This window comes from Anopheles cruzii, chromosome 2 (genome assembly GCF_943734635.1).
Source record: "Anopheles cruzii chromosome 2, idAnoCruzAS_RS32_06, whole genome shotgun sequence".
Classification (NCBI taxonomy): Eukaryota; Metazoa; Arthropoda; class Insecta; order Diptera; family Culicidae; genus Anopheles; species Anopheles cruzii.
The window spans coordinates 50,552,651-50,577,733 of record NC_069144.1 but is presented as its reverse complement, the minus strand read 5'-3'; the positions used below and the strand labels follow the sequence as shown (position 1 = coordinate 50,577,733).

Here is a 25,083-nt window from a genome sequence, read left to right as displayed (position 1 = left end):
CGTTTTACTCCGACACCACGGATGCGTGCGGTGAGATCAACCGTGAGTGAAACAAGCGTCAAGCTCACACCCGCGGCAAACAAAACGCGAGACCTACGCGCATAACATTAACGAACAGTGTAAAGAAAGCGAAATAACAAAAACATATTAAAATAATCTGGTTATACGAGATGCAGCTTGCTAAATAGCATTTAATAATCTCAATAAATTCGTTCATTGTGTAACTGAAACGTTATGTGTGTTTTTAACAGTTTTCTACCGACAAAGACGACGTTGTTTCTGGGACGTCTTGGATACGAGAATTTTGCCGGCTCAATATCGAGACCTTATTCGCCTATGTCAGTAGTAAACACAACAAGTAGAAAATTCAAAGTTGGTCTGTAATCTGCTAATAATCCATTTAAAACTGTTCGATGGAACTGTATCTGGGAACACGTCCGTTAACAATCGAATTCATACCACCAAAAAACCATCCGAAAAAGTACCTTGATTATCTATACGAAAATGCGCGATCACATCAATCGCAATCACTTCCCAAAGAAAACGATAAAGCGATGCTGTTCAATGGCAACCAACCATTCACTTATCCCTTGGGAGAAAAGTAATACGAGAACAAAACTGGTCACATCAGACGAAGAGCAGTTTGATACTCTTCGTTAAGGCATGCTGCGATCAAGATCCTCGTCCGGTTATTCATACGACTGAACAGATACCCTCTATGCTTACCAGATTACCCGGAACGATTCTCCTTCCTGTCACTCACACGGCCGCAAATATATCGGCGCGTACGACTCTAAATCACCATCCAAAACATTTTCTGATGCGTTCAACACGAACGTGAGCATTTTCCGATCTTACGCAACAGAGCTCTTGATTGAAGAGATCGTGTTCGAGCATTTGAGAATATTCAAACACAGTAGAAAAGTACAATACGATGTACAAACTTTCAACCGTTTTTTTTTAAATTTTACTTAATAAATCCCTGAATAAAATTATAAAGACGTGAGATAATAATCTTTAGTCGATTTGTTCTCCACAAATGCAGGAAACACACTGAGTATGCCATATACAGAACAACCTTCCCACTGACGACTTTTTAGCTTTCACTTATCTTTTCAGGGTATATTTTTGATAAGCAAGGTAAGTAGTGAAATTCGGCATCTTCTACTGTATGCCTCCATTTTCATGTTTTAATTGTTCGGAAGGTAGTGACTTTTTTCTACAAAACAATTAGTGGTTTAAATAGAAACAATAGGACAATACTGCACGAGACTCCAAAATCCTATGTGCAAAACATTTGTATGGACAGTTTTGTTCTTTATTGATACCTTAAGTATACACACACTCACACAAACGGAAACGAGGACCAAGTGCATTCACATCCCTTTCCGGCTGCCACTTAACGCCCGGCCACAGCCCACGGGGGGTTCTATGTAAGGTAGGAGGCGCGTGGTTTAGTTTGTTTATTACTTCTTGTTTATTTTTGTCATTTCAATTCATAGATATTCACTGTCCCCCATTGCTGCTTGCAATGTTGCTGCATTTGCTTTTTTGTTTTAAGAATGAACATTACTTTAATAATTTAAGAATAGAGCACGCCAAAAGTTGTGTGTGTTTTTGTGGTTTGTATGTGATTTCATAATATAGCAATCCATTGTTTCAATTAATCCCACTCTCAATCGTTCGTTTAGTGTGTTGAATCTCTCTACAGGTATCAGTTTGTCGCGGACCGCTTTTTGCGCCTCTGTTCTGACCGTCCTTTCCAACCTCACACTAATCATCTCTAAACGGAACACACACAACACACGCACAGTGTATTCGCTATCGAAGTTCTGGTTTGCTAATATATATATATATATATATATATGTATAATGTTTGTATAGGGGGGGATTACTACTACTGTTTATTCATGTACTACCGTAAAAAGTTAATGAGATGCTGGCTAGCAGTAGTAAAAGACGGAGTGGCATAACACCAACGAAAGATGAAAACAGTAAGCTCGGCGGCGCTTCGCCGAATGAATTGTTATGAGCGATGAGTGGGTCGGACAGTCGCGATGGTGGCGTCGCATTACATCTACAGGCCATAAGCTTAACCGATAAGCTTAACCTAAACTCAACCGTAACTATTCGCGATACGTTCATTAAAAAAAAGGATCAAACAGAACTCTTCAGAGGGCTGGCTTTCCTATTCTTTCGCAAAAGCATGCACTCTCAAGCGCGGGGAATTACATAAAAAAATCCGTAAAATGAAAAACAACACAACGACGTACCGATTATCGGTGCCGCTACAGGTAAAACGCCAGTGATTATCCGCCATCCAGTCCATCCTCAAGCGCCTTGCATTGAGAGTTGTCTTAGGTATTCGTATTCAAAGAAAACATACATTATACAGATAAAGTACACAAGGGTCAGGTCTCGCGCGGCGGCGTGTCTCTATCCGCTATCGGTTTCGGTGTGATTTGGGTGCCTCTCTTACATGTTCGCTGTTCGAATCCTGTGCATTCTAGAGCTAGCACAAAACTAGCGTCGCGTGTCCGCCGCCGCCAACACACGAACGGCTTTCACGGTTCACGGTTGGCCTCCAGGCGTAGATGTTGTGTGTTTGTGTGTGGTTCTCGAGCGATGAAAAAGTTTCATTAAAACTACACTACTCTACAACAAGTTAAATATTTGTTTAGGGGCGTCGGGCGGGAAGATTAAAAATAAGAAAAAAGACGAACATTTTCAATGGTGCCGGCAAACGAAAAGTGGCCAAACCGAAGAGGAGCCAAACCCTTGCACAGAACTAGGCTAGGCAAGGGGGGGACACCAGCTCGTCGTCGTCGTTGCGCCTCAGTTTGATCCGATATTGCTGGAGCCCCCAGAACCCCCCTTCGAGTGGTAGTTCCCGTACGAGGACGATGCATTCTGATGCTGGCCGTACTGCTGGTTCCAGTACGCGCCCGAAGACGACCCCGACTGATCACCGCCGCTGCCCCCATTCTGTCCGCCGCCCTGGTGCAGCAAGTTCTTCAAGTTCGACTGTGAGAGAGTGGGCGAAAAAAAGGGAAAAGAGAAGCACAAAACAGCACATTAGTCACATTAGTGAATGTGAACGATCACGCCACGTTGCCGAAGTGCCGAATCAATTTAAACAGAAAAAAGTAAGAGTTAAACTTGAAACCGCGCGTCGCGTTAGGGGTGCTTTCGTTTATGGTATGGCAAACCGAACCATAGTGGTGTATAATAGTACCAAACTGCCCCAGACCCACAACCACACCCGACACACAGGGCACATCCGAGGGCTCAACACTGTGCCACATCACGGAGACTACAAAGTCTTCCCAGTAGAAGAACCAGTATAGAAGAACCGCTCAAAACCGGGCGCTTTGCACTTGAAAGTTGTGAAAATGGTTTCTCAAAATGTTTTCGGAATCGTTATCCGAAACGGAAGAAAACGGAAAATAGACAAACAGAAGCCAGAGACCGGGAGTGGTGAAAAGAAATCGAACGACAGCAAACCGTAATAACAACCCGATCATCCTTACCTTCCACTGTCCACGGTGGGGACAGGAAGAAAGTTGGAGTCGTGTTGAGGCGCGATCGCGAGACCAGCGCTGAGGTTTGGGGCTAGTGAATGGAGTAGAGCGCGGTTGCCGTGACTACGATGATGGCGGGTGACGATGGTGATGATAATGACGATGACGATGCCGTTGCTAAGGCGGATTCCTCAACCTTCTCTGACTCCTGTTTTAACCTCTTTATGTTGCCACTCACCGCGGAGTGTAAAGTATGGGCCACTTTAGCCCCTTCCCGGATACATGATGAGGCAATGGCGTGCTTGACGGTGATACACTGTGCTTTTCCTGTATATTCTTATCGTTTCTTCATTTTTAATTATTTTGCTCAAAAAGCGCAAAAGCAGCCGAAAATATACGCACCGAATGGAGAAGAAACCAAAGCAACACCGCAACACTTTTATTTACGGCGCGTCCACTATTTAAAACCTAATCTTGTGTGAGTGTGTGTGTGTGTTTGGGTGTCCCAAACGGGCTTTTGCCGCAGAGAAGCTACTCTATTCACATAAAAACACGCGTTTGCGTGTGACACGCTAAAATTATCCTTTCCGCTACAAGAAATGAACGCTTCCACCTACAACACAGCGAAACCGGCCACTGGCCGGCTAGAGTTAGTGGAGTGGCGCGGCTGTGGGCAATGGGACAGTGGTGTGTACTATATGGCGGTGTCGGTGGCGTCAGTCGGTGCGCGCGTCGGGTCGGGTCGGGTCCGGGGGTTAGGAGTGGCTGGAGACGGGTGACTGTAAAACTAAACTAACCTCTTCCCCGGCCGTTCCCGCGCACCTAGCATGGCTCCATTCTTTTAAGCCCGCCTCTTCGCTCCTCGGCGCGTTAATGATCCTAGAGGATACACGGGGCAACACACAAGAACATGAACACAGTTTTAATAAGGCGCCGCAACATCAATCAGCTACACGATATTTTGAAACGAGAAAGAACGGAAGCTCTAGCTTCCGGATCCGGCTGCACACGCCACACCTGCGCGCCTTTAGGGGGGAACGGTGGAAGTTGGATGAAGGAAATGAGAAGGAATTGGCTCCACTGTTTTGGAGTCTCCCGAATGGAACGACTACGACCACTCCGAACGTAACGCGACCGCATCATTGACCGCGACCAATTTAGTAGTAAACAAACCATACTTCTCAATCCAATTGCCGTGCGCCGCTGGTATGTCGCTGGTGTCGGCGTGTGTTTTTGTGTGTAGGCCGTGGAAAACAGACCCGCAGAAACGAAACAAAGCTCTAAAGGCGCGCAACAATGTGCAGCCAAAAACAGATCGCGCGCGAAACACGCCCGGCCCGGCACTTGGTCGAGCTTTCATCATTTAACATGATAACATGAAGGCGATCCTCTTACCTGCCACCAGCTGTACCAAGTGTCGGAGGTGCCCGAGTTGCCGCCGTAGTTGTTCCACTGCTGCTGTTGCTGCTGGCCACCGTGCCCACCGTTCCATCCCGAGCTATTGTATCCTATGTAGGACAAAAGGCAGAGATTAGCGCTTTCGTGACAGTGGTTCACCGTGGCGCCGGCCAGAGGCCCCCCCTCACCTCGACGATCGCGACGTCGCGCATCGTATCGATTGTTGGAATGATCCTGCTGCTGTTGCTGATAGCCACGGTTCGTATAACCACGATCATTGTAATACCTGTACGCAAGAAGATCGATAGATCGTAGTAAGAGTGATTGTAGGAAAAGTGTCCCGTTCCCGTCTCCACTTACCCGCCACTGTTGCGTGACCACGAGTCATAACGGTTGCCACCACCACCACCACCACCGCCATATCCACCGCCACCGCGCTGCTGATCATCCCGGCGGCCGTAGCCGTTGCCTCCGCCACTACGATAATCGCCACCGGCGCGATGATGCTGGTGATGGTACTGACTGCTGTCGTTCGATTTGTTACCGTACCGATTGTAGCCACTGCCGCCGCTACCGCCACCACCCCCCGAACCACTGCCGTACCGGTTCGTTTTGTTGGCGTACTGGCCCTGCGAACGATTGTGGTTCCATCGCGAAGTGTAGCTGTTGGAGGAGTTCGAGCTTCCACTGTTTTTCTGATTGTGGTGGTTCCGGTTCGACTGGTTGCCCCGTTGGCGCCGCGGAGGTATCAACTTCCTGCCTTCCTCGTTCAGTTTTTTGATCATTTCCCGTGCCTCGGTGTCGGGCAACTCGGGAAACATGATCTCCGTGTATAGCTTTAGCTCGGCTGATGGCACAAAAATGTTTGCTGCAAAACAAAAAGAGAATAAAAGACGGTTGGCCACATGAACCGCGCAGTACTGGCCGCCTAGCGTGCCCCTTACCCTTCATGGTGTTGAGGTTCGTGTCAGGTACTTCCTTGCCGTACTTGGCAACCTTCTCTTCGTAGCGCCGTTTGTACTCTTCCACGCTCGGGATGACTGCGACCGCACGCCGTGACTTGAAGCCACCGAATCCTCTCAGGCGGCGCTTTTGCTCCGAAGAAAAGACGTTCGTCTGGCCAGAAGAGAACCATTGAGTACACCATTAAAACGGTCACCATTAAACCGGGTTTGGAGGCAAACCTCCGAACGAACCTGATCAACGAGAATATGACGGCGACGCTTACAAGCGATTTCAATCAACCGGCCAATGTTCCGGGTCAGCTGCTCAATCACCTTCTGCCACTGCGGTGTGTTGGAAGGTTCGCGGGGCTGTGCCAGGATCTGTTTGGAACAGTGGCGGATAAATACGACGCATTACGGGGAACATGTTGCCACAGCTTACCTTCATATTCTCAAGCAAACTGTTGACACTCAGCACGGTGAACGAAGATTCGGGATTTTCACGAAGATAATTTTCCACCCAATGCGTTTTGCCGCTTCCCGGTAGCCCAATCATCATTATTAGCTGCAAAAAAAGGTTTATTATGATGAACGATGTCTAGCGCACGTCCGGGTGTCGCTTCCATACCTCACAACAGTCTCTCGTCGGTGGTCCTTTCAGTCCTTCAACAATCAGCTCAGCGTTTTCTTCAATGAAACGATCGCAGAAGTGAAACTCTGGGTCGAATGGAACGCTTTCGGTGGCTACTGGGTCCCCGGCGTCCGTGACTGCAGCGTCCCCGGCGTCCATGGCTGCAGCGTCCCCGGCGTCCGTGGCTACAGCGTCGCTAGTGTCAGTAACAGCAGCAGCCACCTTCTCCTGGGTTTCTTCAGCCTCAGCCTTCGATTCTTTCTCTACCACCTCGGCCTCTGGGTCAGCACTTTTCTGCGATTCGTCCTTCGACGAATCGGCGTCCGCTTTATCGTCCGAAGCTTTATCGGACTCTTCCTTAGCAACGGTGACCTTTTCCGGCACCTTCAACGGGAACCCTTCCTGGACGGTTCCGAAGTTAATTTTGAACGATAAATTTTTCGTGTAAACGTGCGGGAATAGTGCCGCACCGTCGAGGCTGTCCTTTTCAAACTCGAAAGCTGCTCCCTGGCGTACTCGGTTGAGCGTAAATTGAATGCTGCACGGTTGCGACTCCATATCCAAGTAGGCACCGACGACATCATGCTTGCCGAAGGTTGCACCGTACTCCTCGAAGGTGCCACCGCTAACCTTCTGTCCACTGCTGGCGTATCCAAACGAACACGCCGTTTCGCCCAGATTTCGTTTACCGTCGGCCAGCTTCGACCAACCTATCCGAATTTCCGGTGTGCACTCTTCGCCCTCCGGTACGAACGGTGAGCGAGTGGCGGGCTGCAATTCATCGCCTACTGATACTTCGTAGAATACTCGCCCGCCAGCAAATCCGCGGTTAGCGCGTGCCCCACCCCACACTAAACCGAAGATGCCATCGGAGAGCGGTTTAGCAGAGAGGCAATCCTTCGGGTTGACCATAAGGTTAATATCGGAATCATCTGTGTGAAGAAAAGTGCGCCATGTGGTTAGTGATTGAAAGTAGCTTATGACCCTCCCCGCCCGTGTACTTACACCAACTCAATTGTGCTTTGCTCGACTCATCCGCCAGTTGCGGCTCGATCTCTTCCGACAGAAACTCGATGGTATTGGTATGCTGCGTTTGCTTCTTGTTGCCGGCATCGGATGATTCCTTTCCCTTCTCTTCGCCACCACTAGCAGCGGGTTCTGGTTCCGTTTTCAGCACCTTTTCGTCCGCTTCCTGCGGTTCGACTGTCTGGTCTTCGTCCCCTTCGTCGACTTCTGTCTTAAGCTCCACCTTCACCTGTTCCAATTCTGCTGGTGGTAGGGGGCTAACTTCATCCTCGGTGGCTACATTAGACGATTCATCTGCTGCCAGCGGATCCTCCGCCTCTTGATTTTCGTCACGCCGCACGTCATCCTCGCCCAGCAACGATGAAGGAGGTTTCACTTCCGGTGCTTCCGTGTCCATTGCGAAAACTGGTTCCGCATCCGGCACCGAAGAACCCAGCGTGTCTTCACTCTTCTCCGACAGCAGCTGAGTGTGGTCGGCGGCCACGAAAGCATCGAAAGATTGCTCGTTGCTATCTTCGCCTTTTACTTCGGGCCACACGGTGTCAGTAAGCTCCATCTGGGCGTCGAGCCGCTCATCTGCCACTGCCACTGTTACTGGTGGTTCCGGTTCCTCTTGCACCGCTTCAAGGCATGAGGCTGCTTCCGCCAGCCGCTGAGGGGAGGGTGATTTCGTCATGGAACGCGAGCGTCCGCGCTTGCGGGCACTACCCAACAGGGACGCGGCCGGCGTCGTGTGCTCTCCAAGACTGTTTGTGGGAGACGGTGACCGTGTCATGGAACGCCTTCGGCTGCGACGGACCGGTGTTTCCGCTCTTTTGTCTACAACGGGAGAAAGTGGATAGAAATTAACAAAACTTCTTAATGCAACGTTTTCAGCGAGAAACATCAACCACGGTGGGGCAATCAATAATTTTGCGGACGAAAGCCACAGCAAGTTACACAATGTCAGTTTTGTTTTCTTCCGGTAACTTTTCTGCAATCAAATTAAATTCCACATCTATACTTCCACATTGGCTAGCCAAGGTAAACAACGATTGTCAATATATCAATGAATTTAAAAGGCAAATTGAACACAGTAACAACAAAGACCAAGGCGTGAAAGAAACCGAATAAAGATGCCACCAAAGTGCAGAGCATGCGAAGTGCAGCAAAACAAAACAGCTACACATCCGGAGGCACGACCGTTGTTTACAAGTCGGAGCATTTGCCTTGTCCCAATCTTCCGTCGCTTTCCCGAAGCACATTCAAGAGTTGCTAAACACAGCCACCATCGAGCGCCACAGCCCCGGTGGTCGAGGCTTGCTTTTCGTTTCCGAAAAACCAATTACGCACACTTTCTCCTACCACGCGAGCCGACCGTACCACACATTGCAGGCGCGCGCGTGTGTGCGTTCGGTTTGGTGGTATAGGTGCAAGGGAGATAGCTATTAGACGCGCAAGCGGGTACGAGCAACTTTTTCCCTTCACAAACAAAATGGCGCGCTATTCGACTTGCTAGCGGGCAGCATTCATTACACTCCGCGGAGCGCTCGCATGTTTTTTTGGTCACACACGGAAGAAAGCGCCGGTTTCACTCACTTGGCATCGAAAGATCCTCGATGGCCTGCTCTTGGGGATCATGCTCTTGTAGAACTTCACTTGGAACTGCATTGAATGTCTGCTGTAGCTGCTGTAGCTGCTGCTGTTGCTGCTGTTGCTGCAATAGCTGCTGATGTTGCAGCAGTAACTGCTGCTGCTGCTGCTGTTGTTGCTCCTGGAGCTGTTGTTGCTGCAGAAATAGTTGCTGCTGCTGCTGTTGTTGTTGTTGCTGCAGCAAAAAGTGATGCTGTGCTTGGAATTGCGGCGCGCCACTCAGACCGACGGCGGCGGCGGTGGTAGCGTTGCTTTCTCGCTCGATCGCCTCCTTGAGACGCTCCAGCAGCACCGCTTTCACGCCTTTGGTGTCTAGGTTTCGGGCCGCAAGCTCGGCCTTCAGCTCGGCCACCTTGAGCTTCGCTAGATCCATCGTGAATCTACGCACGCACTATCTTTGCTCGGAGTTGTACCGGAGGAAACGGAACGCAAAGCGACACGGGATAAAACTGGCGCAGAAAAACACGGCTCCTTGCACCTCTGGCCAATAACACGCGACGCACATCAATGCACTGGAGGGATTATAACTGGGACAACTGACAAATGGTGTTGCCCGATCAAAGGGCCCGCTGTCAAACGGCTCGTATAACACTTTCGAACGGCTTCCATTTTACTCGCTGCGAAGTGGAACGAAACATCATTTGGTTCTAAATAAATTTCTCTTTTCGCCACACAACGTAAAAATAGTAAAAATAAAAAGGATGAAAAATATTCCCAATATGGAGATGATGAAAGGTGCTACAGATTTGCTGAAGATGGTGAATTATTTCCTTCCCAGTGAGAACCTACACTGCCGTACGAAAGTATCGAACCTTTCGCCCCAGGGTCTTCGCGTTTTGTTGGTGGAGGAGTGCAATGTTTTTCAAACGGAAGCGTCCTACGGTATTCTTTGCTCGTCGTTATAGATTTCAAAATTCAGTTGTGCAGTTGTATCACCTCTAGAAGTAACGTTGTTCCCACGCTAGTGATAATCTCAACGGTTTATTATTTGAAGCAAAATATAATTATTGTTACTGTTAATTTTCCTACTGTTGCTTTGTTATATCTAGTGCACTTCAGTTTAAGCGTCTATTCGATTCGTGTGTATTATTAGGTAAGCTAAGAGATATAGCTAAGAGAATTGGTATTTTCTTTGTATATAATGTATGCTGGCTGTCGTACGAACAATATTCTCGATACAATCGTGCCCTCGATCTCGATCCTCCCTGTGTCCTAGCGATTGCTTCTTGCATACGTGTTGAGATACGTCTGAGTGTTTCGGAGATGGCAAAGGTGTGCACTGTATTATCGAAGTACGCGCGGAATTGGTGTTCATGGTCGATGATGACGATCACACTGCTGACACCGTGATATGGGGGAATCTGCAGGAGTATCGTTCAGGTTCCGTCCTGTCTCGCCGGTGAGTGGTGTTGTTCCGTTACCTTCCGTCACACACCATCCACCTATGTACAGACCCCGCGCACGACCGGAGTTGCGCCTGCGGAATACTGCCAGCGCAATCCCGGGGATTATCCTTGGCTTTCGGCTTCATTTGGTTGGTTTGTGTGTTTTGTGTGGTTGTTTCAAATATAATATCAAGAATGTAACGAGTTTCGGTTCCGCGCGGGCTTATCCGCTGCGTCTAGCCATTTGGTGCGTAGGAAGCATACCACCACGGCAGTCCTTGCCGGTGATCGGTACATGCTGCCGTTTCGGCCGTTCTGTCACGCCCGGTTTTCACATCACTTTACACTTCTCCTTTAGTGTACCGCTCCCCTCGCCACCTGCGGCCGCTCCCGCCCCCGCTCCCGCCGCCGCGCCCGATTGCTGTGCGTTGCTGGATCCCGTTTTGTCTTTCCCGTCCTTGGCTTTGTCCTTATCCTTGGCCTGTTTTTCCTTGTCCTTGTCTTTCTCCTTGCCCTTCTGCATCTGCTTCTCCTTCTTCTCCTTCAGCAGCTTCTCCTCCTTGGCCTGCTCCTTCATCATCTTCTTCTTGTTTTTCTTCTTGTTTTTCCCGTCGAGCTGCAGGGACACGTTGCGGTTCTTCTCCATGTTTAGCAGCTCCTGTCGGGTGTGGGACAACGCAACACAACGGTCACAACAGGTCACAACGGGGTCAAAGGGGTCGCCCCATCAACCTTACCTGGAACAGTTCGGTCACATTGTGGTTCTCCTTGGCAGACGTCTCCATAAACGATACACCCCAGGTGGCCGCTTCGGTTTGGCCCTCGATGTTGGTCACCTCCCGCAGGTCTTCGCTTTCGTCACACTTATTGCCCACCAGCATTACGGGGATCTGAGAGATTTCCTCACCCTGCAAAAGCGACACGGTGCACGGTGCGGTAAGTGATCGAGCAGAGTAAAAGATCCCCCACGGGGGGGTTACGCCACAAACCTTCAGCTCCCGGATCAGGCTCCAGATTGGCCGCAGCTCCTCGAGGCTTTGTTTCGAGCACACCGAGTACACCAGTATGAACGCGTGACCCTTCGTAATGGACAACCGTTGCATCGCCGGAAACTGGTGCGACCCGGTCGTGTCGGTGATCTGGAGCGTGCATATGTTTTTATTGCAGCTGATGACCTGAAAGAAACCGCGGGGTGAAAACATTCCCCCTCAGACTGCGCTGCGGCCTGGCCTACGGGGGCCTACTTACCTGCCGGTACGTGTCCTCAATCGTAGGAATGTAGCTCTCCCGGAACGTGCCCTTGATGAATCGCAGGACTAGCGAGCTCTTCCCAACACCGCCGGCACCGAACACCACCTGGGGAGCAATCCAAAAACAGGCCAAAATGAACATTAGCGTGTGTGTGTGTGTGTGAAACGCGAGTGCGGGAAGATGCGCAAGATCGTGCATGCACTGCTTCCGGTTAACAACGCCCGTGAAAGGTGCGCCATCAGGACTGGCGAGTATCCTTTCCGTGGGAGGAGTTGCCGGGAAAGCTGTTTCTTGGGGGGTCGTACCACTCGGTAGTCGTTGCTTTGCTCGGGCATCTTGATGTTTTGGAGAATTTTTTTATTATTCCTATCCATTTCCCCCATCTTGCTCGGATTTTGTTTTTTGGTTCGTTGCTTCACGAGGGTTAGTTTCTTTTTTTTGCCTGGCACGCACGCGTTCGCTTCGACCGCCGGCCCGCCCGCCCGCGCCTTGGGGCGAAGTCCTTTATTTCTTCGGCTATTTATGAGTTCACACACGGCGGTGGTGCAGCACGAGGATGCGGGGCCTAATGCGTGTGTGTCCGTAGCCTAGGTAATATGTGCTTGTGCGCGTATTTGTGTTTATGTATATATATGTATATATGGTGTATAATTTTGTGTGTATATATATGTATATATAATAATAACTCTAACAAGAACTCGTATCCGGGCTAAACGGGCAACAGTCGCCTTCTTCGCACTTTGCTTCGACTCGCTCTCTACGGTGTCTTCACTAATAACAACATTTGTACAACATGGCCAACTACTCTTCCCGTTCGTAACAGAAACGTACGCACTATAGAAACAAGCTTAAGCACAAAAATTCGATGTGGTTTGTGTTGAGGACGAACTGTTGTTTTTTTGTTTGTTTGTTTCTGCCGTGTCGCTTGGTTTGGGGTTACATTTGCTGCCGAAATAAAACCCCGAAATTCATTCCGCAACGCGCAACACAACCGTGAGCTGCTCCTGGCCCATTAGTGTGTCCCGAGACTTTTGGCGTTTATCACGCGCCCGCCTCGCGTGTTCCTGTGTTTGCGCGTGTGTGTGTGTGCGTCCGCACGTGTGCGCATGTGGATTGTGTGGGGAGTGTTCGCGGAATGCGTGTGTGTGTGTGTGTGGATGGTTTGTTTTAGTTCACGAGGATAACTATCGAACTACTGACTGGCTGGGGCTTTACTGCGGACCACTGAGCGCGTCATCAAAGGATAACAACACCCTAGAGGGCGAACCGTGGCACTTTATTTACAGTCTACCGGCTATTGGCCAACTTAAAAGCCTTTGCTCCGGATATGTTCCTCCGGTTGGTTGTTTCCCTTTCTTCTCCATGAACGATGCAAAACATTCGTTTAATGCTGCCCAACGGTTTAATCGATGCAGGATCACACCGCTAACACACACAAACGACCACCAGCAGGTCCACCGAAATGAACACCAAACAAACTTGTCCTTATCAATGGCAAGTGTTTTGTTCTTCCTGCAGTATATCCCACGGTGACGAAAACCAGGGTCTCATTCCGGCTCTCGTTTTTTATGCTGACTACATTCCTAGAACATGACACTCTTTTGGCTCTAGGATCGGCAAGGATCGGCCCCGATTTGTCAAGGAATGAATATTATGGGGCAGAGTGCAGCCTCAATTACGCACAACCACCAAACCGATCTAAAAATCAAAAAGCTACCGGTGCTGCGAATCCCTTTTTAACACGATGCTTGGACACTGTAAATAGCCACGGCAGAAATCTGCTCAAATTCAATTCAATTAATTCACATCGGTAGTTTAGCATTTTTATGGATCTTCGAAACACAGTCTGTTGAAAATGGCAAAAGTAGAACCGGAAGGCGTTCACGCCTTTTCACACCTTTTTGCATTCTCGATTTCATTTACACAGGATAATGCAAAGAACCAACCGACAGGTAAACCGCTTGTTTATTTCGTTGAGTGATTTGTAAGAAACTAACGTTTTGCTTTTTTCCCTTCTTCTAACTGTGCCTCACTTTATAGCAAGTGTTTCGAAAATGCTTTCCGAACTCGCATGTCCCGCCGGCCGCCCTCGGTTGACCCTCGTCGTCGTCCTTCCATCGTCCTCGCTGTTGTTATCCTGGCGAGGCGCGTGCGCAACGTTCCACCCTACGTCCGTCCTTCCTCGTTCCCGTCGTGGTCCTCGTCCTTTCGCTGGGACGCTACTCGGGCGGCCAAACGACGTCGCTTTATTGATAAATCAATAGTTCTCGTCAGTCTTGCGAAATGTCAACGCGGACGAGGAGGGCAGCGCTGTGGTTCGGTCGATCGGTTTAATGGCCAACACACACGGACACGGCGACGGAAATAGCCAGCGGCCAGGGAAGCCAACATTTGGGAGCACCGGTCCGAGTGGTCAGTAATTTGGACCACATCCCCCCGCACCATTGTGACACCCGCGCAGGACTCGTGCAGGAACAGTGAACGCAAACATTGCTCTACACAAGCCGAACCGGAGCTGGTGGACCGAACACGCTCCGGAAGAGTGACCGTGGTGGTGGTGTGGTGTGATGGTGCCTTTCGCGTGGTGAAGACCTTCGGAACAACACACGGCGCGGCGGCCAACGGAAGGCGAAAGTCGAAAAGGACGCTACGCTCGCCACGAAAGTGCGCTGTTGTTGCTGTGCGGTGTGCGGTGATGATGTACGTGAGCGAGGCACAGTGGCAGGGCTAGTAGAAAACGCACGAGAATTACAAGCCACATCATAGGGCATACCAACAATACAATCCTATATTCTACACACAGTACTTTTTACTGACCAATCCATATCTGATAACTCTACACCTTTTGGCTGTTTGTAACAAATTTTACCGAGCGCAAGGAGAGCAGAACAGAGCATATACATATTCACATTTTACGACTTACTGAGGGTTGTTTAGAGTACCAAGTCTACCTGTGTGTTACCCTCGCCCTCCCGCAGTACTCTAGTCGCGACGACGCTAGGCAGGCCCGGGGAACATCTTCTTCCGCGTAACTCAAAGCATATCATAAACCATAAACCCTTGCTTCTGTACGTCCGCCAAAGCTTTGCCACCATCAATCCAAAACAATTTTTTCGCGCACGACCGCCTCTGTGTCACATCAACAAGTGGAGTACTTTCGTCGGTCTCTTTCTAACTGCGCTGCGGTCCGTCGTCTATTGGCCCCGCAAACAACGCGCGCGATACGCAGTTGGCCGTTGGGGTAGTGTTGGTTAACGGCTAGACATTAGACGAAGCGAAGCGGCCGGAAACTAGAAGCGCCCAACGACCATCATAAATAGAGACGCCCGAGACCGCCAGAATTTTCCCAAGGAGTCCGCAAGTCCGAGCGCAGCGAGCGAGAGTGTACCAAAACAGACGGCAGCATGAAGCGCCGGAATGACTATAAGGTCGCAATGGCCGAAAGTGTGGAGCTTGAGCCGCTCGGCGGAGGCATGGACAAGCTCTCCGAGACCGACAGCAAGAAGCGAAACGGGATAAACAAGTTCGGTAAGCAACGAGACATCCATTTCTTTTTGTAACATTCTCTTCACTTTTCGGTTTTGCGCCGCCGTTCCACAAACGCCATCCTCCATCCCGTATGTCGTAGTTGCTAGCCCGCGGTTCCGGAACCGGAACGTGTAAATTAGTGCCCACTTCCACCCCTCCTGCTGCTGGTGGAACGAGATGTTCTATTTACCAACTTGTTTTCCCATCCCGCACCGAATCTGTTCTACACCGCCGATTCGCGGTGGCGATGTATCAGTGAGATGCAGTGAGTGAGGACATCCGCTGGTGGTGCACGTGCCAGTGGGACACTGGCGCACAAACACACGCAGGTCGCGCACTAGCACACACCAGCATTGGCATCCCCCCACCGTAGCATCATCTCTCTGAACCTGAACCCGGGGTGCGAAGGGTTACCCGACGCGTCGTTGGGTTGTTACAGGAAGAGCTTCTCCTGCCGCGGCCACTGCACGCGCGCACACGGTGCGCATGTGCCGTGGATGGTGTGGAAGTAGAAATGTGAAAAAATATTGACAGATTCTCGCTATCATCAGCCATCCATAGTCTGCCCCCGTCTGGCAATCAACTGAAACGCTTCTCAAGAACACTTCCGTCCTTCGATTCGTACCAAGGCACCCATCAGTTCGGTGGCCACCCTTCCGATGCAGTCGCATCGGGATTGCACGTAGAGTTCAGTAGGGAAGATTTTTTAACGGGTGAAGGCATAGGTCGGACCGAGCGCGTCCTGTGGCCACTGTGTGCGGTGCGGTGCGCGGTGAAAGAAGCTTTCTAGCGCGGTTGCTAATGGCCGACAGGCAAGCATCCGGTTTGGTGTGAAGCACTCGGTGCTGTCCATTTCGTAACGGTAGTAATTCAATCAGCGGATCGCATCCGGAAAAGTGCGCCCTCCGTTCGATGGCGGCGTGGTGTTGTGTTGGCTATTTGTTCCGTGCCTGAAATTGTGGGAAGAAGTGCCCTGCGGTACAGACAGGCAGGCAAGCCAGCCAGTCGTTTGCGTGTGCACTCTGTTTGGCTCCTGGGCCAGTTTGAAAACAGTTTCCCACCACACGCTCCGTCCATTTATCTGCAGTTCCTCGAGAACACGCGCCCACCGAGCACTGGACACGGGAGTCGAGAGCCGCGCCGCGTTGGGGAGTTCCACGTTGCGTTCTACTGCAACGCGCGTTTCTCTTTTTTGTGCCTTTCAAAATACGGTTACCCAAGACGCATCCTGCTGCGTGGCGGGGTATCCTTGAAGGGCACCCAAAATACCTTGCCAAATCATGCAGCCAGCATAGCATGCTGTGTGTGTGTGTGCGCCACCATAGCCTTCCGCTGCACTGTTTTTCGCCATTTCCGCCGCGCCTCCAGCAAACGATGCGTTCCGCAGCCACGAGAACACGCTCAATTCAGTGAATCCTATCCCCTGTCATTTCTGCACATTTTGTGAACGTCCGATTCGTGCCGTGCGCCGCCGCCGCCACTCTGCAAGCAGCAGCCGCCGTGTTGGCTAGTGGCGAGCAACGGAAGGGCGGACCCGTAAAGGTATCTGTCGTCGGCAGCGGTGGCCCTAACAGCAAACCGTGGCGCAGAGAACGCATCGGCATGACGGAGCCAGACTCTGACGACGATGCATTCCTTACAGGTATTTACATTTATTTGTTGTGACCTACACACTACACACCGGCCCGACCGGGCGAACCGCTTGTTTGTCGTAGAGGCTGTGCCGTTGTGCGCGAGTTTTGTTTCAATCTGTTCCAATCACCACTTTCTTCTGTCGCGCCCCCCCATTATTTGTCAAGCCTAACCACCGGCCATTTTGTGCTTCTTACATTTGATCTGCACAAAACTGTAGTAGATGGATGTGCACTTTGCATACTGTCGAACACGCGTTGAGTAAACGAACACGGCTCCTCTTTTTGTTGTTCTAGGCGGAGATAGCTCCTCGCGTCCGGTTCGGGATGGGGTTGCAGTCTGCTCCCAGAAGCGGGCACTCCTGGTAACGGGGACCGTGCTGGGGACACTCCTGGGTAATTATCCGTCACCATCTTTTTCGGTATCCGCCCGGATGCAACCATAATTTTCAATTACATTCTTCCGTTTTAGCCACCGCACTGGTGATAGCTTATGCGGGTCCACAGACAGGTAAGCGTCGCTTTGGTTGTGCAAAGATTGCGAGAGACACATTACTAAGCTGTGTGTTGTTACTCCTACAGTGTGTCCATGTGCTGGCAAAATGCCTCCCGGCTACATTCCGGACGGGTACAACAGCTCGGAGCCGTTCCTGCCCATCGCGACGAACGGGCAACCGTTTCCGTGGCTTCTGCCGACGTTGCCGAACACCGTGAAGCCCAATCGGTACATTTTGACGATACATCCCAATCTGACGACGCTAGATGTAAAGGGTAAGGGCAGCAAGCGCCAAAACGCAGTAAGGAACCTTAATGCTATCCATCATTAATTCGTTCACCCGTAGGTCAGGTATCGATAGAGTTGTACGTGGAAAAGGAAACCAACTTTGTGGTGCTACACGCACAGGACCTCAACATTACCGAGAAAGTAAGCCTGCCGGGCACGACTTTTGACACGACCGTGTCCCCAGTAATAAGATGATCCAAATTTGACGTCCCTTTTTTCGCCAGGCTTTGGTGGGACCGAAAGGATTCGCACTCAAAATTCTGCGTATGCTTGAGTACACACCCCGCCAGCAGCTGTACATCGAAACACGGGAAAAGCTTCGGAAAAAGGCAAACTACACGCTCAGCATACGGTGGCACTCGAAGATGATACTGGACCAGTTCGAGGGAGATTTCGACGTGAAGAAGTACGTACGGTTGGCTGCGAAATTTTTAATTTCCATGTTTCCAAAGTTGCATTATTAAGAGGTTTTCATTCCCCCACTAACTGTAGAACGCTAGCGGCAACGGTACTCAAGCCTGGCAGCACCAGAAAGGCGTTTCCATGCTTCGACGAGCCACACCTGAGGGCAGCATTCAAAATATCACTCTTCCGTGACCGCTTCCACATAGGTCTGTCGAACTCGATCGTGCAGGATACGGACGATGTCGGGTTTTACATGGGTACCGGATTGGTAAGTGAAAATAGGTGTATCGATAAGAAACACAGCCGACTAACACGAATGCGCTTCTAGCTACGTGATGATTTTGCCGAAACCCCACCACTACCGCCCGACTCGGTATCCTGGGTTATAAGCGACTTCAAGCGGGAACTGCTCGAACCATCCGCCAAGTATCAGCGCGTCAATGTGAGCAAAGCGGACGGTGGTGGCCCACCAGGGAAGTCAATCGTGCCCTCGGGCCACGCGGGAACAAATGGAAAGCCGCCAACGATGAAAGTGTCCAAAAGCGACAAAAAGCCATTCCGTAACCTGACCGCGGTGCTGCTGTCGAAAAATCTGTTCAAGCTAACCAACAACCTCCCGACGAAGGAACCGGCGCACGGCGAAAGCGACGTTACGGTGCATCCGGCCGGTGAGCTCACTACGCCAGCCGTCGCCGGCGATGACCGAGAAACCCTGTGGGCCGGCGACACTGCGCTGATACGGACCGCGCCGGCATACTCGTTCTATGCACCGGAAACCCACATTGGCAAGGGTTCCTTCATACTGCACACTTCGCGCGACATTCTGGAGTACCTGCAGCAGTGGCTGTCCGTAGCGTACCCGTTGTCGAAGCTTGACTTTGTCGCTTTGCCCTCGCTACTGGACGATATCTCCAGCTCGCTCGGTCTCATCGTGTGCCGGACGTCGTTCCTCAACGAGCCGAACAGCATCTCCGGGAAAGAGTACCACATGTCGGTGGTGAAGATATCCGAGGGCATCGTGAAGCAGTACTTCGGGGGACTGATCTCGCCTAAGTCCTGGAAAAATAAGTGGCTCTGGGAGGGACTGATACGCTATCTGAGCCGTTTTCTGCTGGCCACCATTCAGCCGCTGTGGCCAATGAAGGAACTCTTTCTAATCGACACGCTCACCAAGGCGCTCGACATCGACGCACTGCAGGGCTGGGACAGCATCAATGTCGGGGCCAGCGACACCGGGGACAACGACCCGTTCTTTGTGGACAAATCGGCGTCCCTGCTGTCGATGCTGCAGTCTGCGATCGGTGAACGCAACTTTCGTCAATGCTTGGGGAAGTTTCTTCGAACTTACCAATTCCAGACGGCCGAACCGGCTGATCTATGGGTGCTCTGTGCAAAACAGGTCAACAGTAGCCGCTACGTGAAGGAAATGATGACCCAGTGGACCAACACGCCCGCCTTCCCGCTGCTGAACGTGACGTTAAACGGGACCATTGTTACCGTGCGGCAAACGGATTTCCGCCCAGCCGAATACCTCGCTATCTACGATGAACCTATGGAAGAGATCGAAGGAGACGAAGCAGGAGGACGAACCACAACCACCAGCACCACGCTAGCGCCAACCAGTGATGCAACGGGTAATGCCGGTTCCCGGTGGGTCTTTCCCATCCACTACACAACCAACGTATTGAACGGCAATGACACCACGCACGAGGATCCAGAACACGATCATCGAAGTTTAAGCGTATGGCTTAATTCCAGTGAAGGTAAGGTGCCGATTCCGAGCGTGAACAGCCAACATGTTCAAGCTAAATTGTTTCATCTGTCTTGCCTTGCCTGATATAGCGGTCATAACACTCAACCACACCGCACAGTGGATTAAGATCAACTACGGGCAAACCGGATACTACAGAGTGCTGTACAATGAAGCCAACTGGATCAAACTGGTTGACCAACTGCATTCTAATAACAATGTGTTCAGCACACAGGTACGTCTCAATACTTTTCAGAACGTTGTTGTTGCTTCCTTAATTCCTCCACGTTTCGATTAGGTCGCACAGGTCCTGTGTCGAATTGCATGCCAAACTCATTTTTTCAAAGTCGGTCAATCGGATTGTCTATAAGAATAATTTTTCGTTACGCCGTGGAAAGTCTTTAGCTTTTAGATAGAACATTCTCAATCCAAGAACTATGTGCAAATATGGGTTCGAAAAAAAATCATCGACAGCCTGTGAATGTCGTTATAAACTTCAGCCATTTCGAGACGCGAAATGTTTGCCGAAGCTCCGAATATATCGATCTGGCGGAGTTTATTGAGACCACCGCCCTGATTGTCATGTAAGGCTGCAACGAAAACCGTCTCACAACTCTTCGCATGCGATGGAGAATTTCTCAAGGTTATCTTGGAAACTTGTTCCGCGTCAAAATCGTGATAGACAGGCAACAAACGTGCCTCTTCTTAGGGTCTGCGTATCCATTTTTTATTTCGAACCATTTATAAAGATCCTTTACCGCTCTTCGCTGGTTCATCGGCTTTTCAGTTTGATGCGATCGATTATTTATGCCGTACAGAAATTATTTATAAGTTACGAACGGTTGGGTCGGAAAAAAGTAACCTTCAACTCTATATAATACTGAACCTTTTTTCTACTACAACAGGACCGCGTAGGGCTGGTGTCGGACATTTTCACCCTTTGCCACGCCAATCTGATACCGTGCCACGCGGCCATGGAGCTGATATCATACTTCCCAAAAGAAAAGGAATGGGGTCCAGTGATGCTCGGTACGACTCACCTCGAGAAGTGGCGCAAAATTCTGAAGTACTCCGAGTGCTACCTGGTGCTCGCCGAATACGTGCGACAGAATTTGGCCAAATCGATTCAAGCGATCGGATGGGAGGACATCGGCGAGGAGGAAGTGAAGCTGTTGCGTCCGGTACTGATGCTCAGTGCGGCACTCTGGGAGGAATCGGACACGATCAAGTACGCCAAGGGTTTGGTGATTAACTTTACCACCCAATCTACACCGATACCACCGAATTTGCGCGCAGTGGCCTACATCGGTTCAGTGCTGTCTGGGGAGTTTCAGTACTGGCAGTTCTGCTGGGACCGCTACATTGCCGTACGCCGCGAACGAAGTTCGGTCTTGGAAGAGCGCATGGAACTGCTCCGTGCACTCGGCGTGACCAAAGATGCTTGGCTGCAAAATCGGCTTCTATCACACGTCATCACGTTGCCCGTGTTCGAGATCGTCCAGGTGCTGGACGCAATCGCTGGTACACCGACCGGCGGTGCGATGGCCTGTCGGTTTTTGCAGGCGAAGTGGTTCGACTTCCAATCGAAGCTGGGGCGCGGCACAGTACAGTTTGCGCGCGTCATCTCCGCCATCACGCAGTATGGGTCGACAAAGTTCGATTACGACGAGGTATAAAACAAAAACAAAGGCCCTTCTGTTATCAGTTTAACGTTACAATGTTTTCGATTTCTATCCTTGCAGCTTAAATCGCTGGTCAATCGGTTCGGCGACGGTCCTGGCCTAAAACTGCTAAACATGACCCTCAGCACGGTGGCCGCCAACGTGGAGTGGGTCAGCCGTTCACAAGCATCCATATACAACTGGATCGAGAACAAATATCACTTCTGATGGAAGAATCATGCAAACGAGCAATAGTTTTTCGTCTTTGTTTCCTACTAGTCAGACTATGCATGTATATTTTACCATGATCATCGATTTGCGGATTCCGTTTCAGCTTACGAGTGGTCGATTTTTTTCGCTCACCTTCTTTTGGCAACGGAGATCCGGAACGCGAAGCAAACAAATGACAATTTTGACGACAAAAGAAGAAGCAAGAATGCATTTATCGTAGTACAATCTCAAGACTCCTTTTATAGATACCAAGAGGGCGCGTGCCGGTGGTGAGGTGTTCTTTAATCTTCCACTGTCTACGTTTAGGTATATAGGTGTACAGATTATATATATATTCCATAACATATAAGTTACCAAAGAGCGCAGAGAATAGTTTGTGTGATCGACAATTTATATCGTATAACTCGCCAGTAACTTAAGAATATTAGTGAAAAAAAGAGAACGGAAACCATATATGCTAGAGGCCGAGGTGAGAGAGACCTCAAAATGCACAAAAATCACCGACTCTCCACGGCTAGATGGTGTGTTGTGCTAGAAGCTCTGCTAGAATGAATGATGGTGTGCTCTAGAAGCAATCGCACTTGAATAGAACTCCGGTTACCAGTTGCAAGGCAGCATTGAGTAAATCTTGGCGCTAGTGAATGAACCAGAAGTAATGATCATTAATATACAATCCTGTGTTTTCGGTGTTCATGTATACCGCCTGAAACATCTAGCATCGATTTCTGTTGAATAAGAATAATCAGTGTTCAGTATTGGTTTGAACCACATGTAACTCTTTATCTCATTCCATATCTCGCTCAATCGTCTATTTTCCTTTGCAGATCAGGAGACTAACAGAACAGTGACAAACTCGAAATCGCAAAATCACAACAAAAGGAAAATAAAATGGTGTGAAACTGAGTGAATTTTGTTTCTAATCAGCGTAACCAAAATCATGCCACACTATTAGCGCTTCGCATGCAAATCAGTTGCACAATTTTAGCGGCTAACCGAGCGAAGCATTCAAAATTGGAAGTAGTCACCCAGCAACTCTAAACGGCGTCCGCGAATGTTTGTTACGTACGTCTTATTTTGGCGAACGTCACCCACTTATCACGCTCCACACACACACACGCGGTCTATGATTAATTCCGTGCTAGTCGCAAAGAGAGAGAACGAAAAACTTAGCTCCGGCGCGTGTTCGAAATTGCAGGATATATTTACGTCATATTTAATCAACTCAATAACAAACCGCCACTTGCGCGCCGTAAGTACCGGAAATTGAAGGAAATTCGGGTGCATCGTTGTGAATATTGGGAATCTATCGCCTGTGACGGGGAACCACGGGAAGCAACAGGTTCTGCTTCTGCTCGTTGAAAGATTAGACCGCTCGTTTGATGTGTGCAATGGTAGTGGTGGCGGTACTCGTTCCCTTTGGGGTGGTCGCCGTACGCCCAAAATAATGCGCAGCGGGCAATCTGTCGGCTGTACGCTAATGTTTACTAATTATACATTGTTTTGTTTTAGGACTTCCTTCAAATGGGTGACTTTGATTTACCGCTGATGCAGTCGTTAGCGCCGGAACAGGATCATATACTGACGCTTCCATCCGCTCGTCACATAGCGAACCATCACCAGGTAATATCTAAATCATCCCTTCACCGTCATCATTATGTAAACCCACTTAACCAACCATAATTATTCGTCAACATAATCATCGTCACGATCATACAGGTGTGTTGTACTGTGTTTAAGAAAAATATGGTCAATTTAAAATAATACAGAATAAATAAACGGACATTTAACATATCACAAGCTAGTGCTGTAACATCATTCTTCTCATTTCGCTGGATAATCTCGCCACTTCCCAGTTGCCCACACTAATTTGCCGCCGTTTGCCGCCCACAACTCACTACGGTTGAGGATGCTGTTCCAAAGAAGCTTCCTTGTTCGCATTCGCACCCATATTTCAGCCACACATGCTATTGCCATTGCTTTTACTGATTGGGCGATTGAAGTCGCGATCTCGGAATCCGGTAACTAATTCAAATTTCACGTGTAATTCTCGGAAACCATGGCATCAGCCCATCATCAGGCATCATTAAGCATCATCAACATCAACACCGAAATCAAACATCACGCATAACGATTCAATCATAATTAGTCATGATTTGCAAAATCGATGTAAAACATACTGTCGTCGTTTAACACACGCATGGGACATAAAAAAACACCCAAAAACATAGTCCTATGCTCTCACGCGGAACGAACGAATGAGCGAGCAAACACAAACACAACAGCACAGGCCAAAGTCTGACGCAAGCGGTCCACGTTTGTGCGTACCGGTTCAGAACTTCGTCTCGTAGCCCGAACGAACTGTGGACACACTTGTTCGACGTAATCAAAGCGGTCTGGGGAGAGAGGGGATGGTCAATTTGTTCTGGAAACATCGGCACGGTTTGCGTTCATAATCTACACACAACCAAGCTCAGGCTCAGCCGTCAACGATAGTAGGACAAAGCAATCCGCAAGAGACAGCGCTTGATTTCATGAGGCAAGTTGATCCAGCACGCGTTTGCAGTGCTGAATGCGGTCGTTTAAACGCTTCGCCATACTATGCGGCGTAATGACTGAGAAGGAGAAGGCAGTATGATAATTAAGATTTCACCATACGGTCGAAGGGACATTTCTTGCTGTTTTCTTTCGATCTTTGTTTCAAAATAAAGCCGATTCGCGACAGCATTTATGGTGCGGTGATCGGGGAGCTATGCCAGTTCGGGGCCATCGGACACATCTGTTACGGGGTTGGCCGTCTGTTGTTCGTCATTCGCAGTGCGAAGAGTGATGAAAGTGTTGAAGTTACCTGCGTAGCGAAAGTTCGGCGGCCGTGCTTTTCCCCTTAGTCGGTTTTGTGCAACTGGAGGACAATTTCACCGTTCGCTGTAGAATCGAATCCATGCTGCCTGAGATGCACCCCGAGTGATGTGTGTTTAATCGGAGCAGCCTCTGGCCAATGAAGCAGGTGCCAGCTTTGCGCATTTAGCCTTGCGAAGTGCATAAAACTAAGATAAAGAGAGTGCGTGCAAAGCGAATCATTGTGAGAGTTGTGTGCTGACGGTGATTCATGCGCCCCGCAGACAGAGTGGGCCAGTGCGGTTGTGTACGTTTCGCGGCCCATGGTGTGTGGCACGCGGAACCAAACTGCGGGCTCGCGAAGAGCGAATACATTAACCGGTTCGGCTGATGTAAAGCGACGCACTTGACAATTGCGAAGCAAAAAAGGCCATACATTGTGTAAACTTAGTGTGCCGTGCCTAGCGACC

General features: G+C 49.8%; 3 protein-coding genes across 5 annotated transcripts; 1 reads left to right on the top strand and 2 right to left on the bottom strand.

The window, feature by feature from the left end:
- Positions 1-1,312: 1,312 nt before the first annotated feature.
- Positions 1,313-9,525, bottom strand: LOC128266902 (heterogeneous nuclear ribonucleoprotein U-like protein 2). The gene is made up of 10 exons (XM_053003691.1): positions 9,099-9,525; positions 7,500-8,339; positions 6,492-7,426; positions 6,306-6,428; positions 6,116-6,244; positions 5,864-6,035; positions 5,280-5,787; positions 5,108-5,205; positions 4,917-5,029; positions 1,313-3,024 (listed from the first exon to the last, which is right to left on the bottom strand). The coding sequence occupies exons 1-10, from the start codon at positions 9,523-9,525 to the stop codon at positions 2,836-2,838; spliced, it is 3,534 nt and encodes a 1,177-aa protein (XP_052859651.1). The 3' UTR covers positions 1,313-2,835.
- A 626-nt stretch (positions 9,526-10,151) lies between these two features.
- Positions 10,152-24,749, bottom strand: LOC128268730 (GTP-binding protein Di-Ras2). 2 transcript variants are annotated; one of them, XM_053005927.1, is made up of 7 exons: positions 24,624-24,749; positions 23,319-23,504; positions 23,036-23,252; positions 11,786-11,893; positions 11,527-11,712; positions 11,275-11,445; positions 10,152-11,195 (listed from the first exon to the last, which is right to left on the bottom strand). In XM_053005927.1, exons 3-7 carry the CDS (start codon positions 23,060-23,062, stop codon positions 10,869-10,871), a joined length of 819 nt encoding a protein of 272 aa, XP_052861887.1. In that variant the 5' UTR covers positions 23,063-23,252; positions 23,319-23,504; positions 24,624-24,749; the 3' UTR covers positions 10,152-10,868. The 2 variants fall into 2 exon arrangements, with proteins under 2 accessions (XP_052861887.1, XP_052861886.1); XM_053005926.1 differs by lacking the exons at positions 23,036-23,252; positions 23,319-23,504; positions 24,624-24,749 and adding an exon at positions 12,094-12,803.
- Positions 15,193-22,633, top strand: LOC128268729 (thyrotropin-releasing hormone-degrading ectoenzyme). Of its 2 annotated transcripts, none has more exons than XM_053005924.1 (11): positions 15,193-15,316; positions 17,245-17,343; positions 17,420-17,458; positions 17,530-17,718; positions 17,790-17,872; positions 17,956-18,137; positions 18,224-18,404; positions 18,465-19,899; positions 19,979-20,121; positions 20,792-21,556; positions 21,629-22,633. In XM_053005924.1, exons 1-11 carry the CDS (start codon positions 15,193-15,195, stop codon positions 21,773-21,775), a joined length of 3,387 nt encoding a protein of 1,128 aa, XP_052861884.1. In that variant the 3' UTR covers positions 21,776-22,633. The 2 variants fall into 2 exon arrangements, with proteins under 2 accessions (XP_052861884.1, XP_052861883.1); XM_053005923.1 differs by lacking the exon at positions 15,193-15,316 and adding an exon at positions 16,904-16,958.
- Positions 24,750-25,083: the final 334 nt, after the last annotated feature.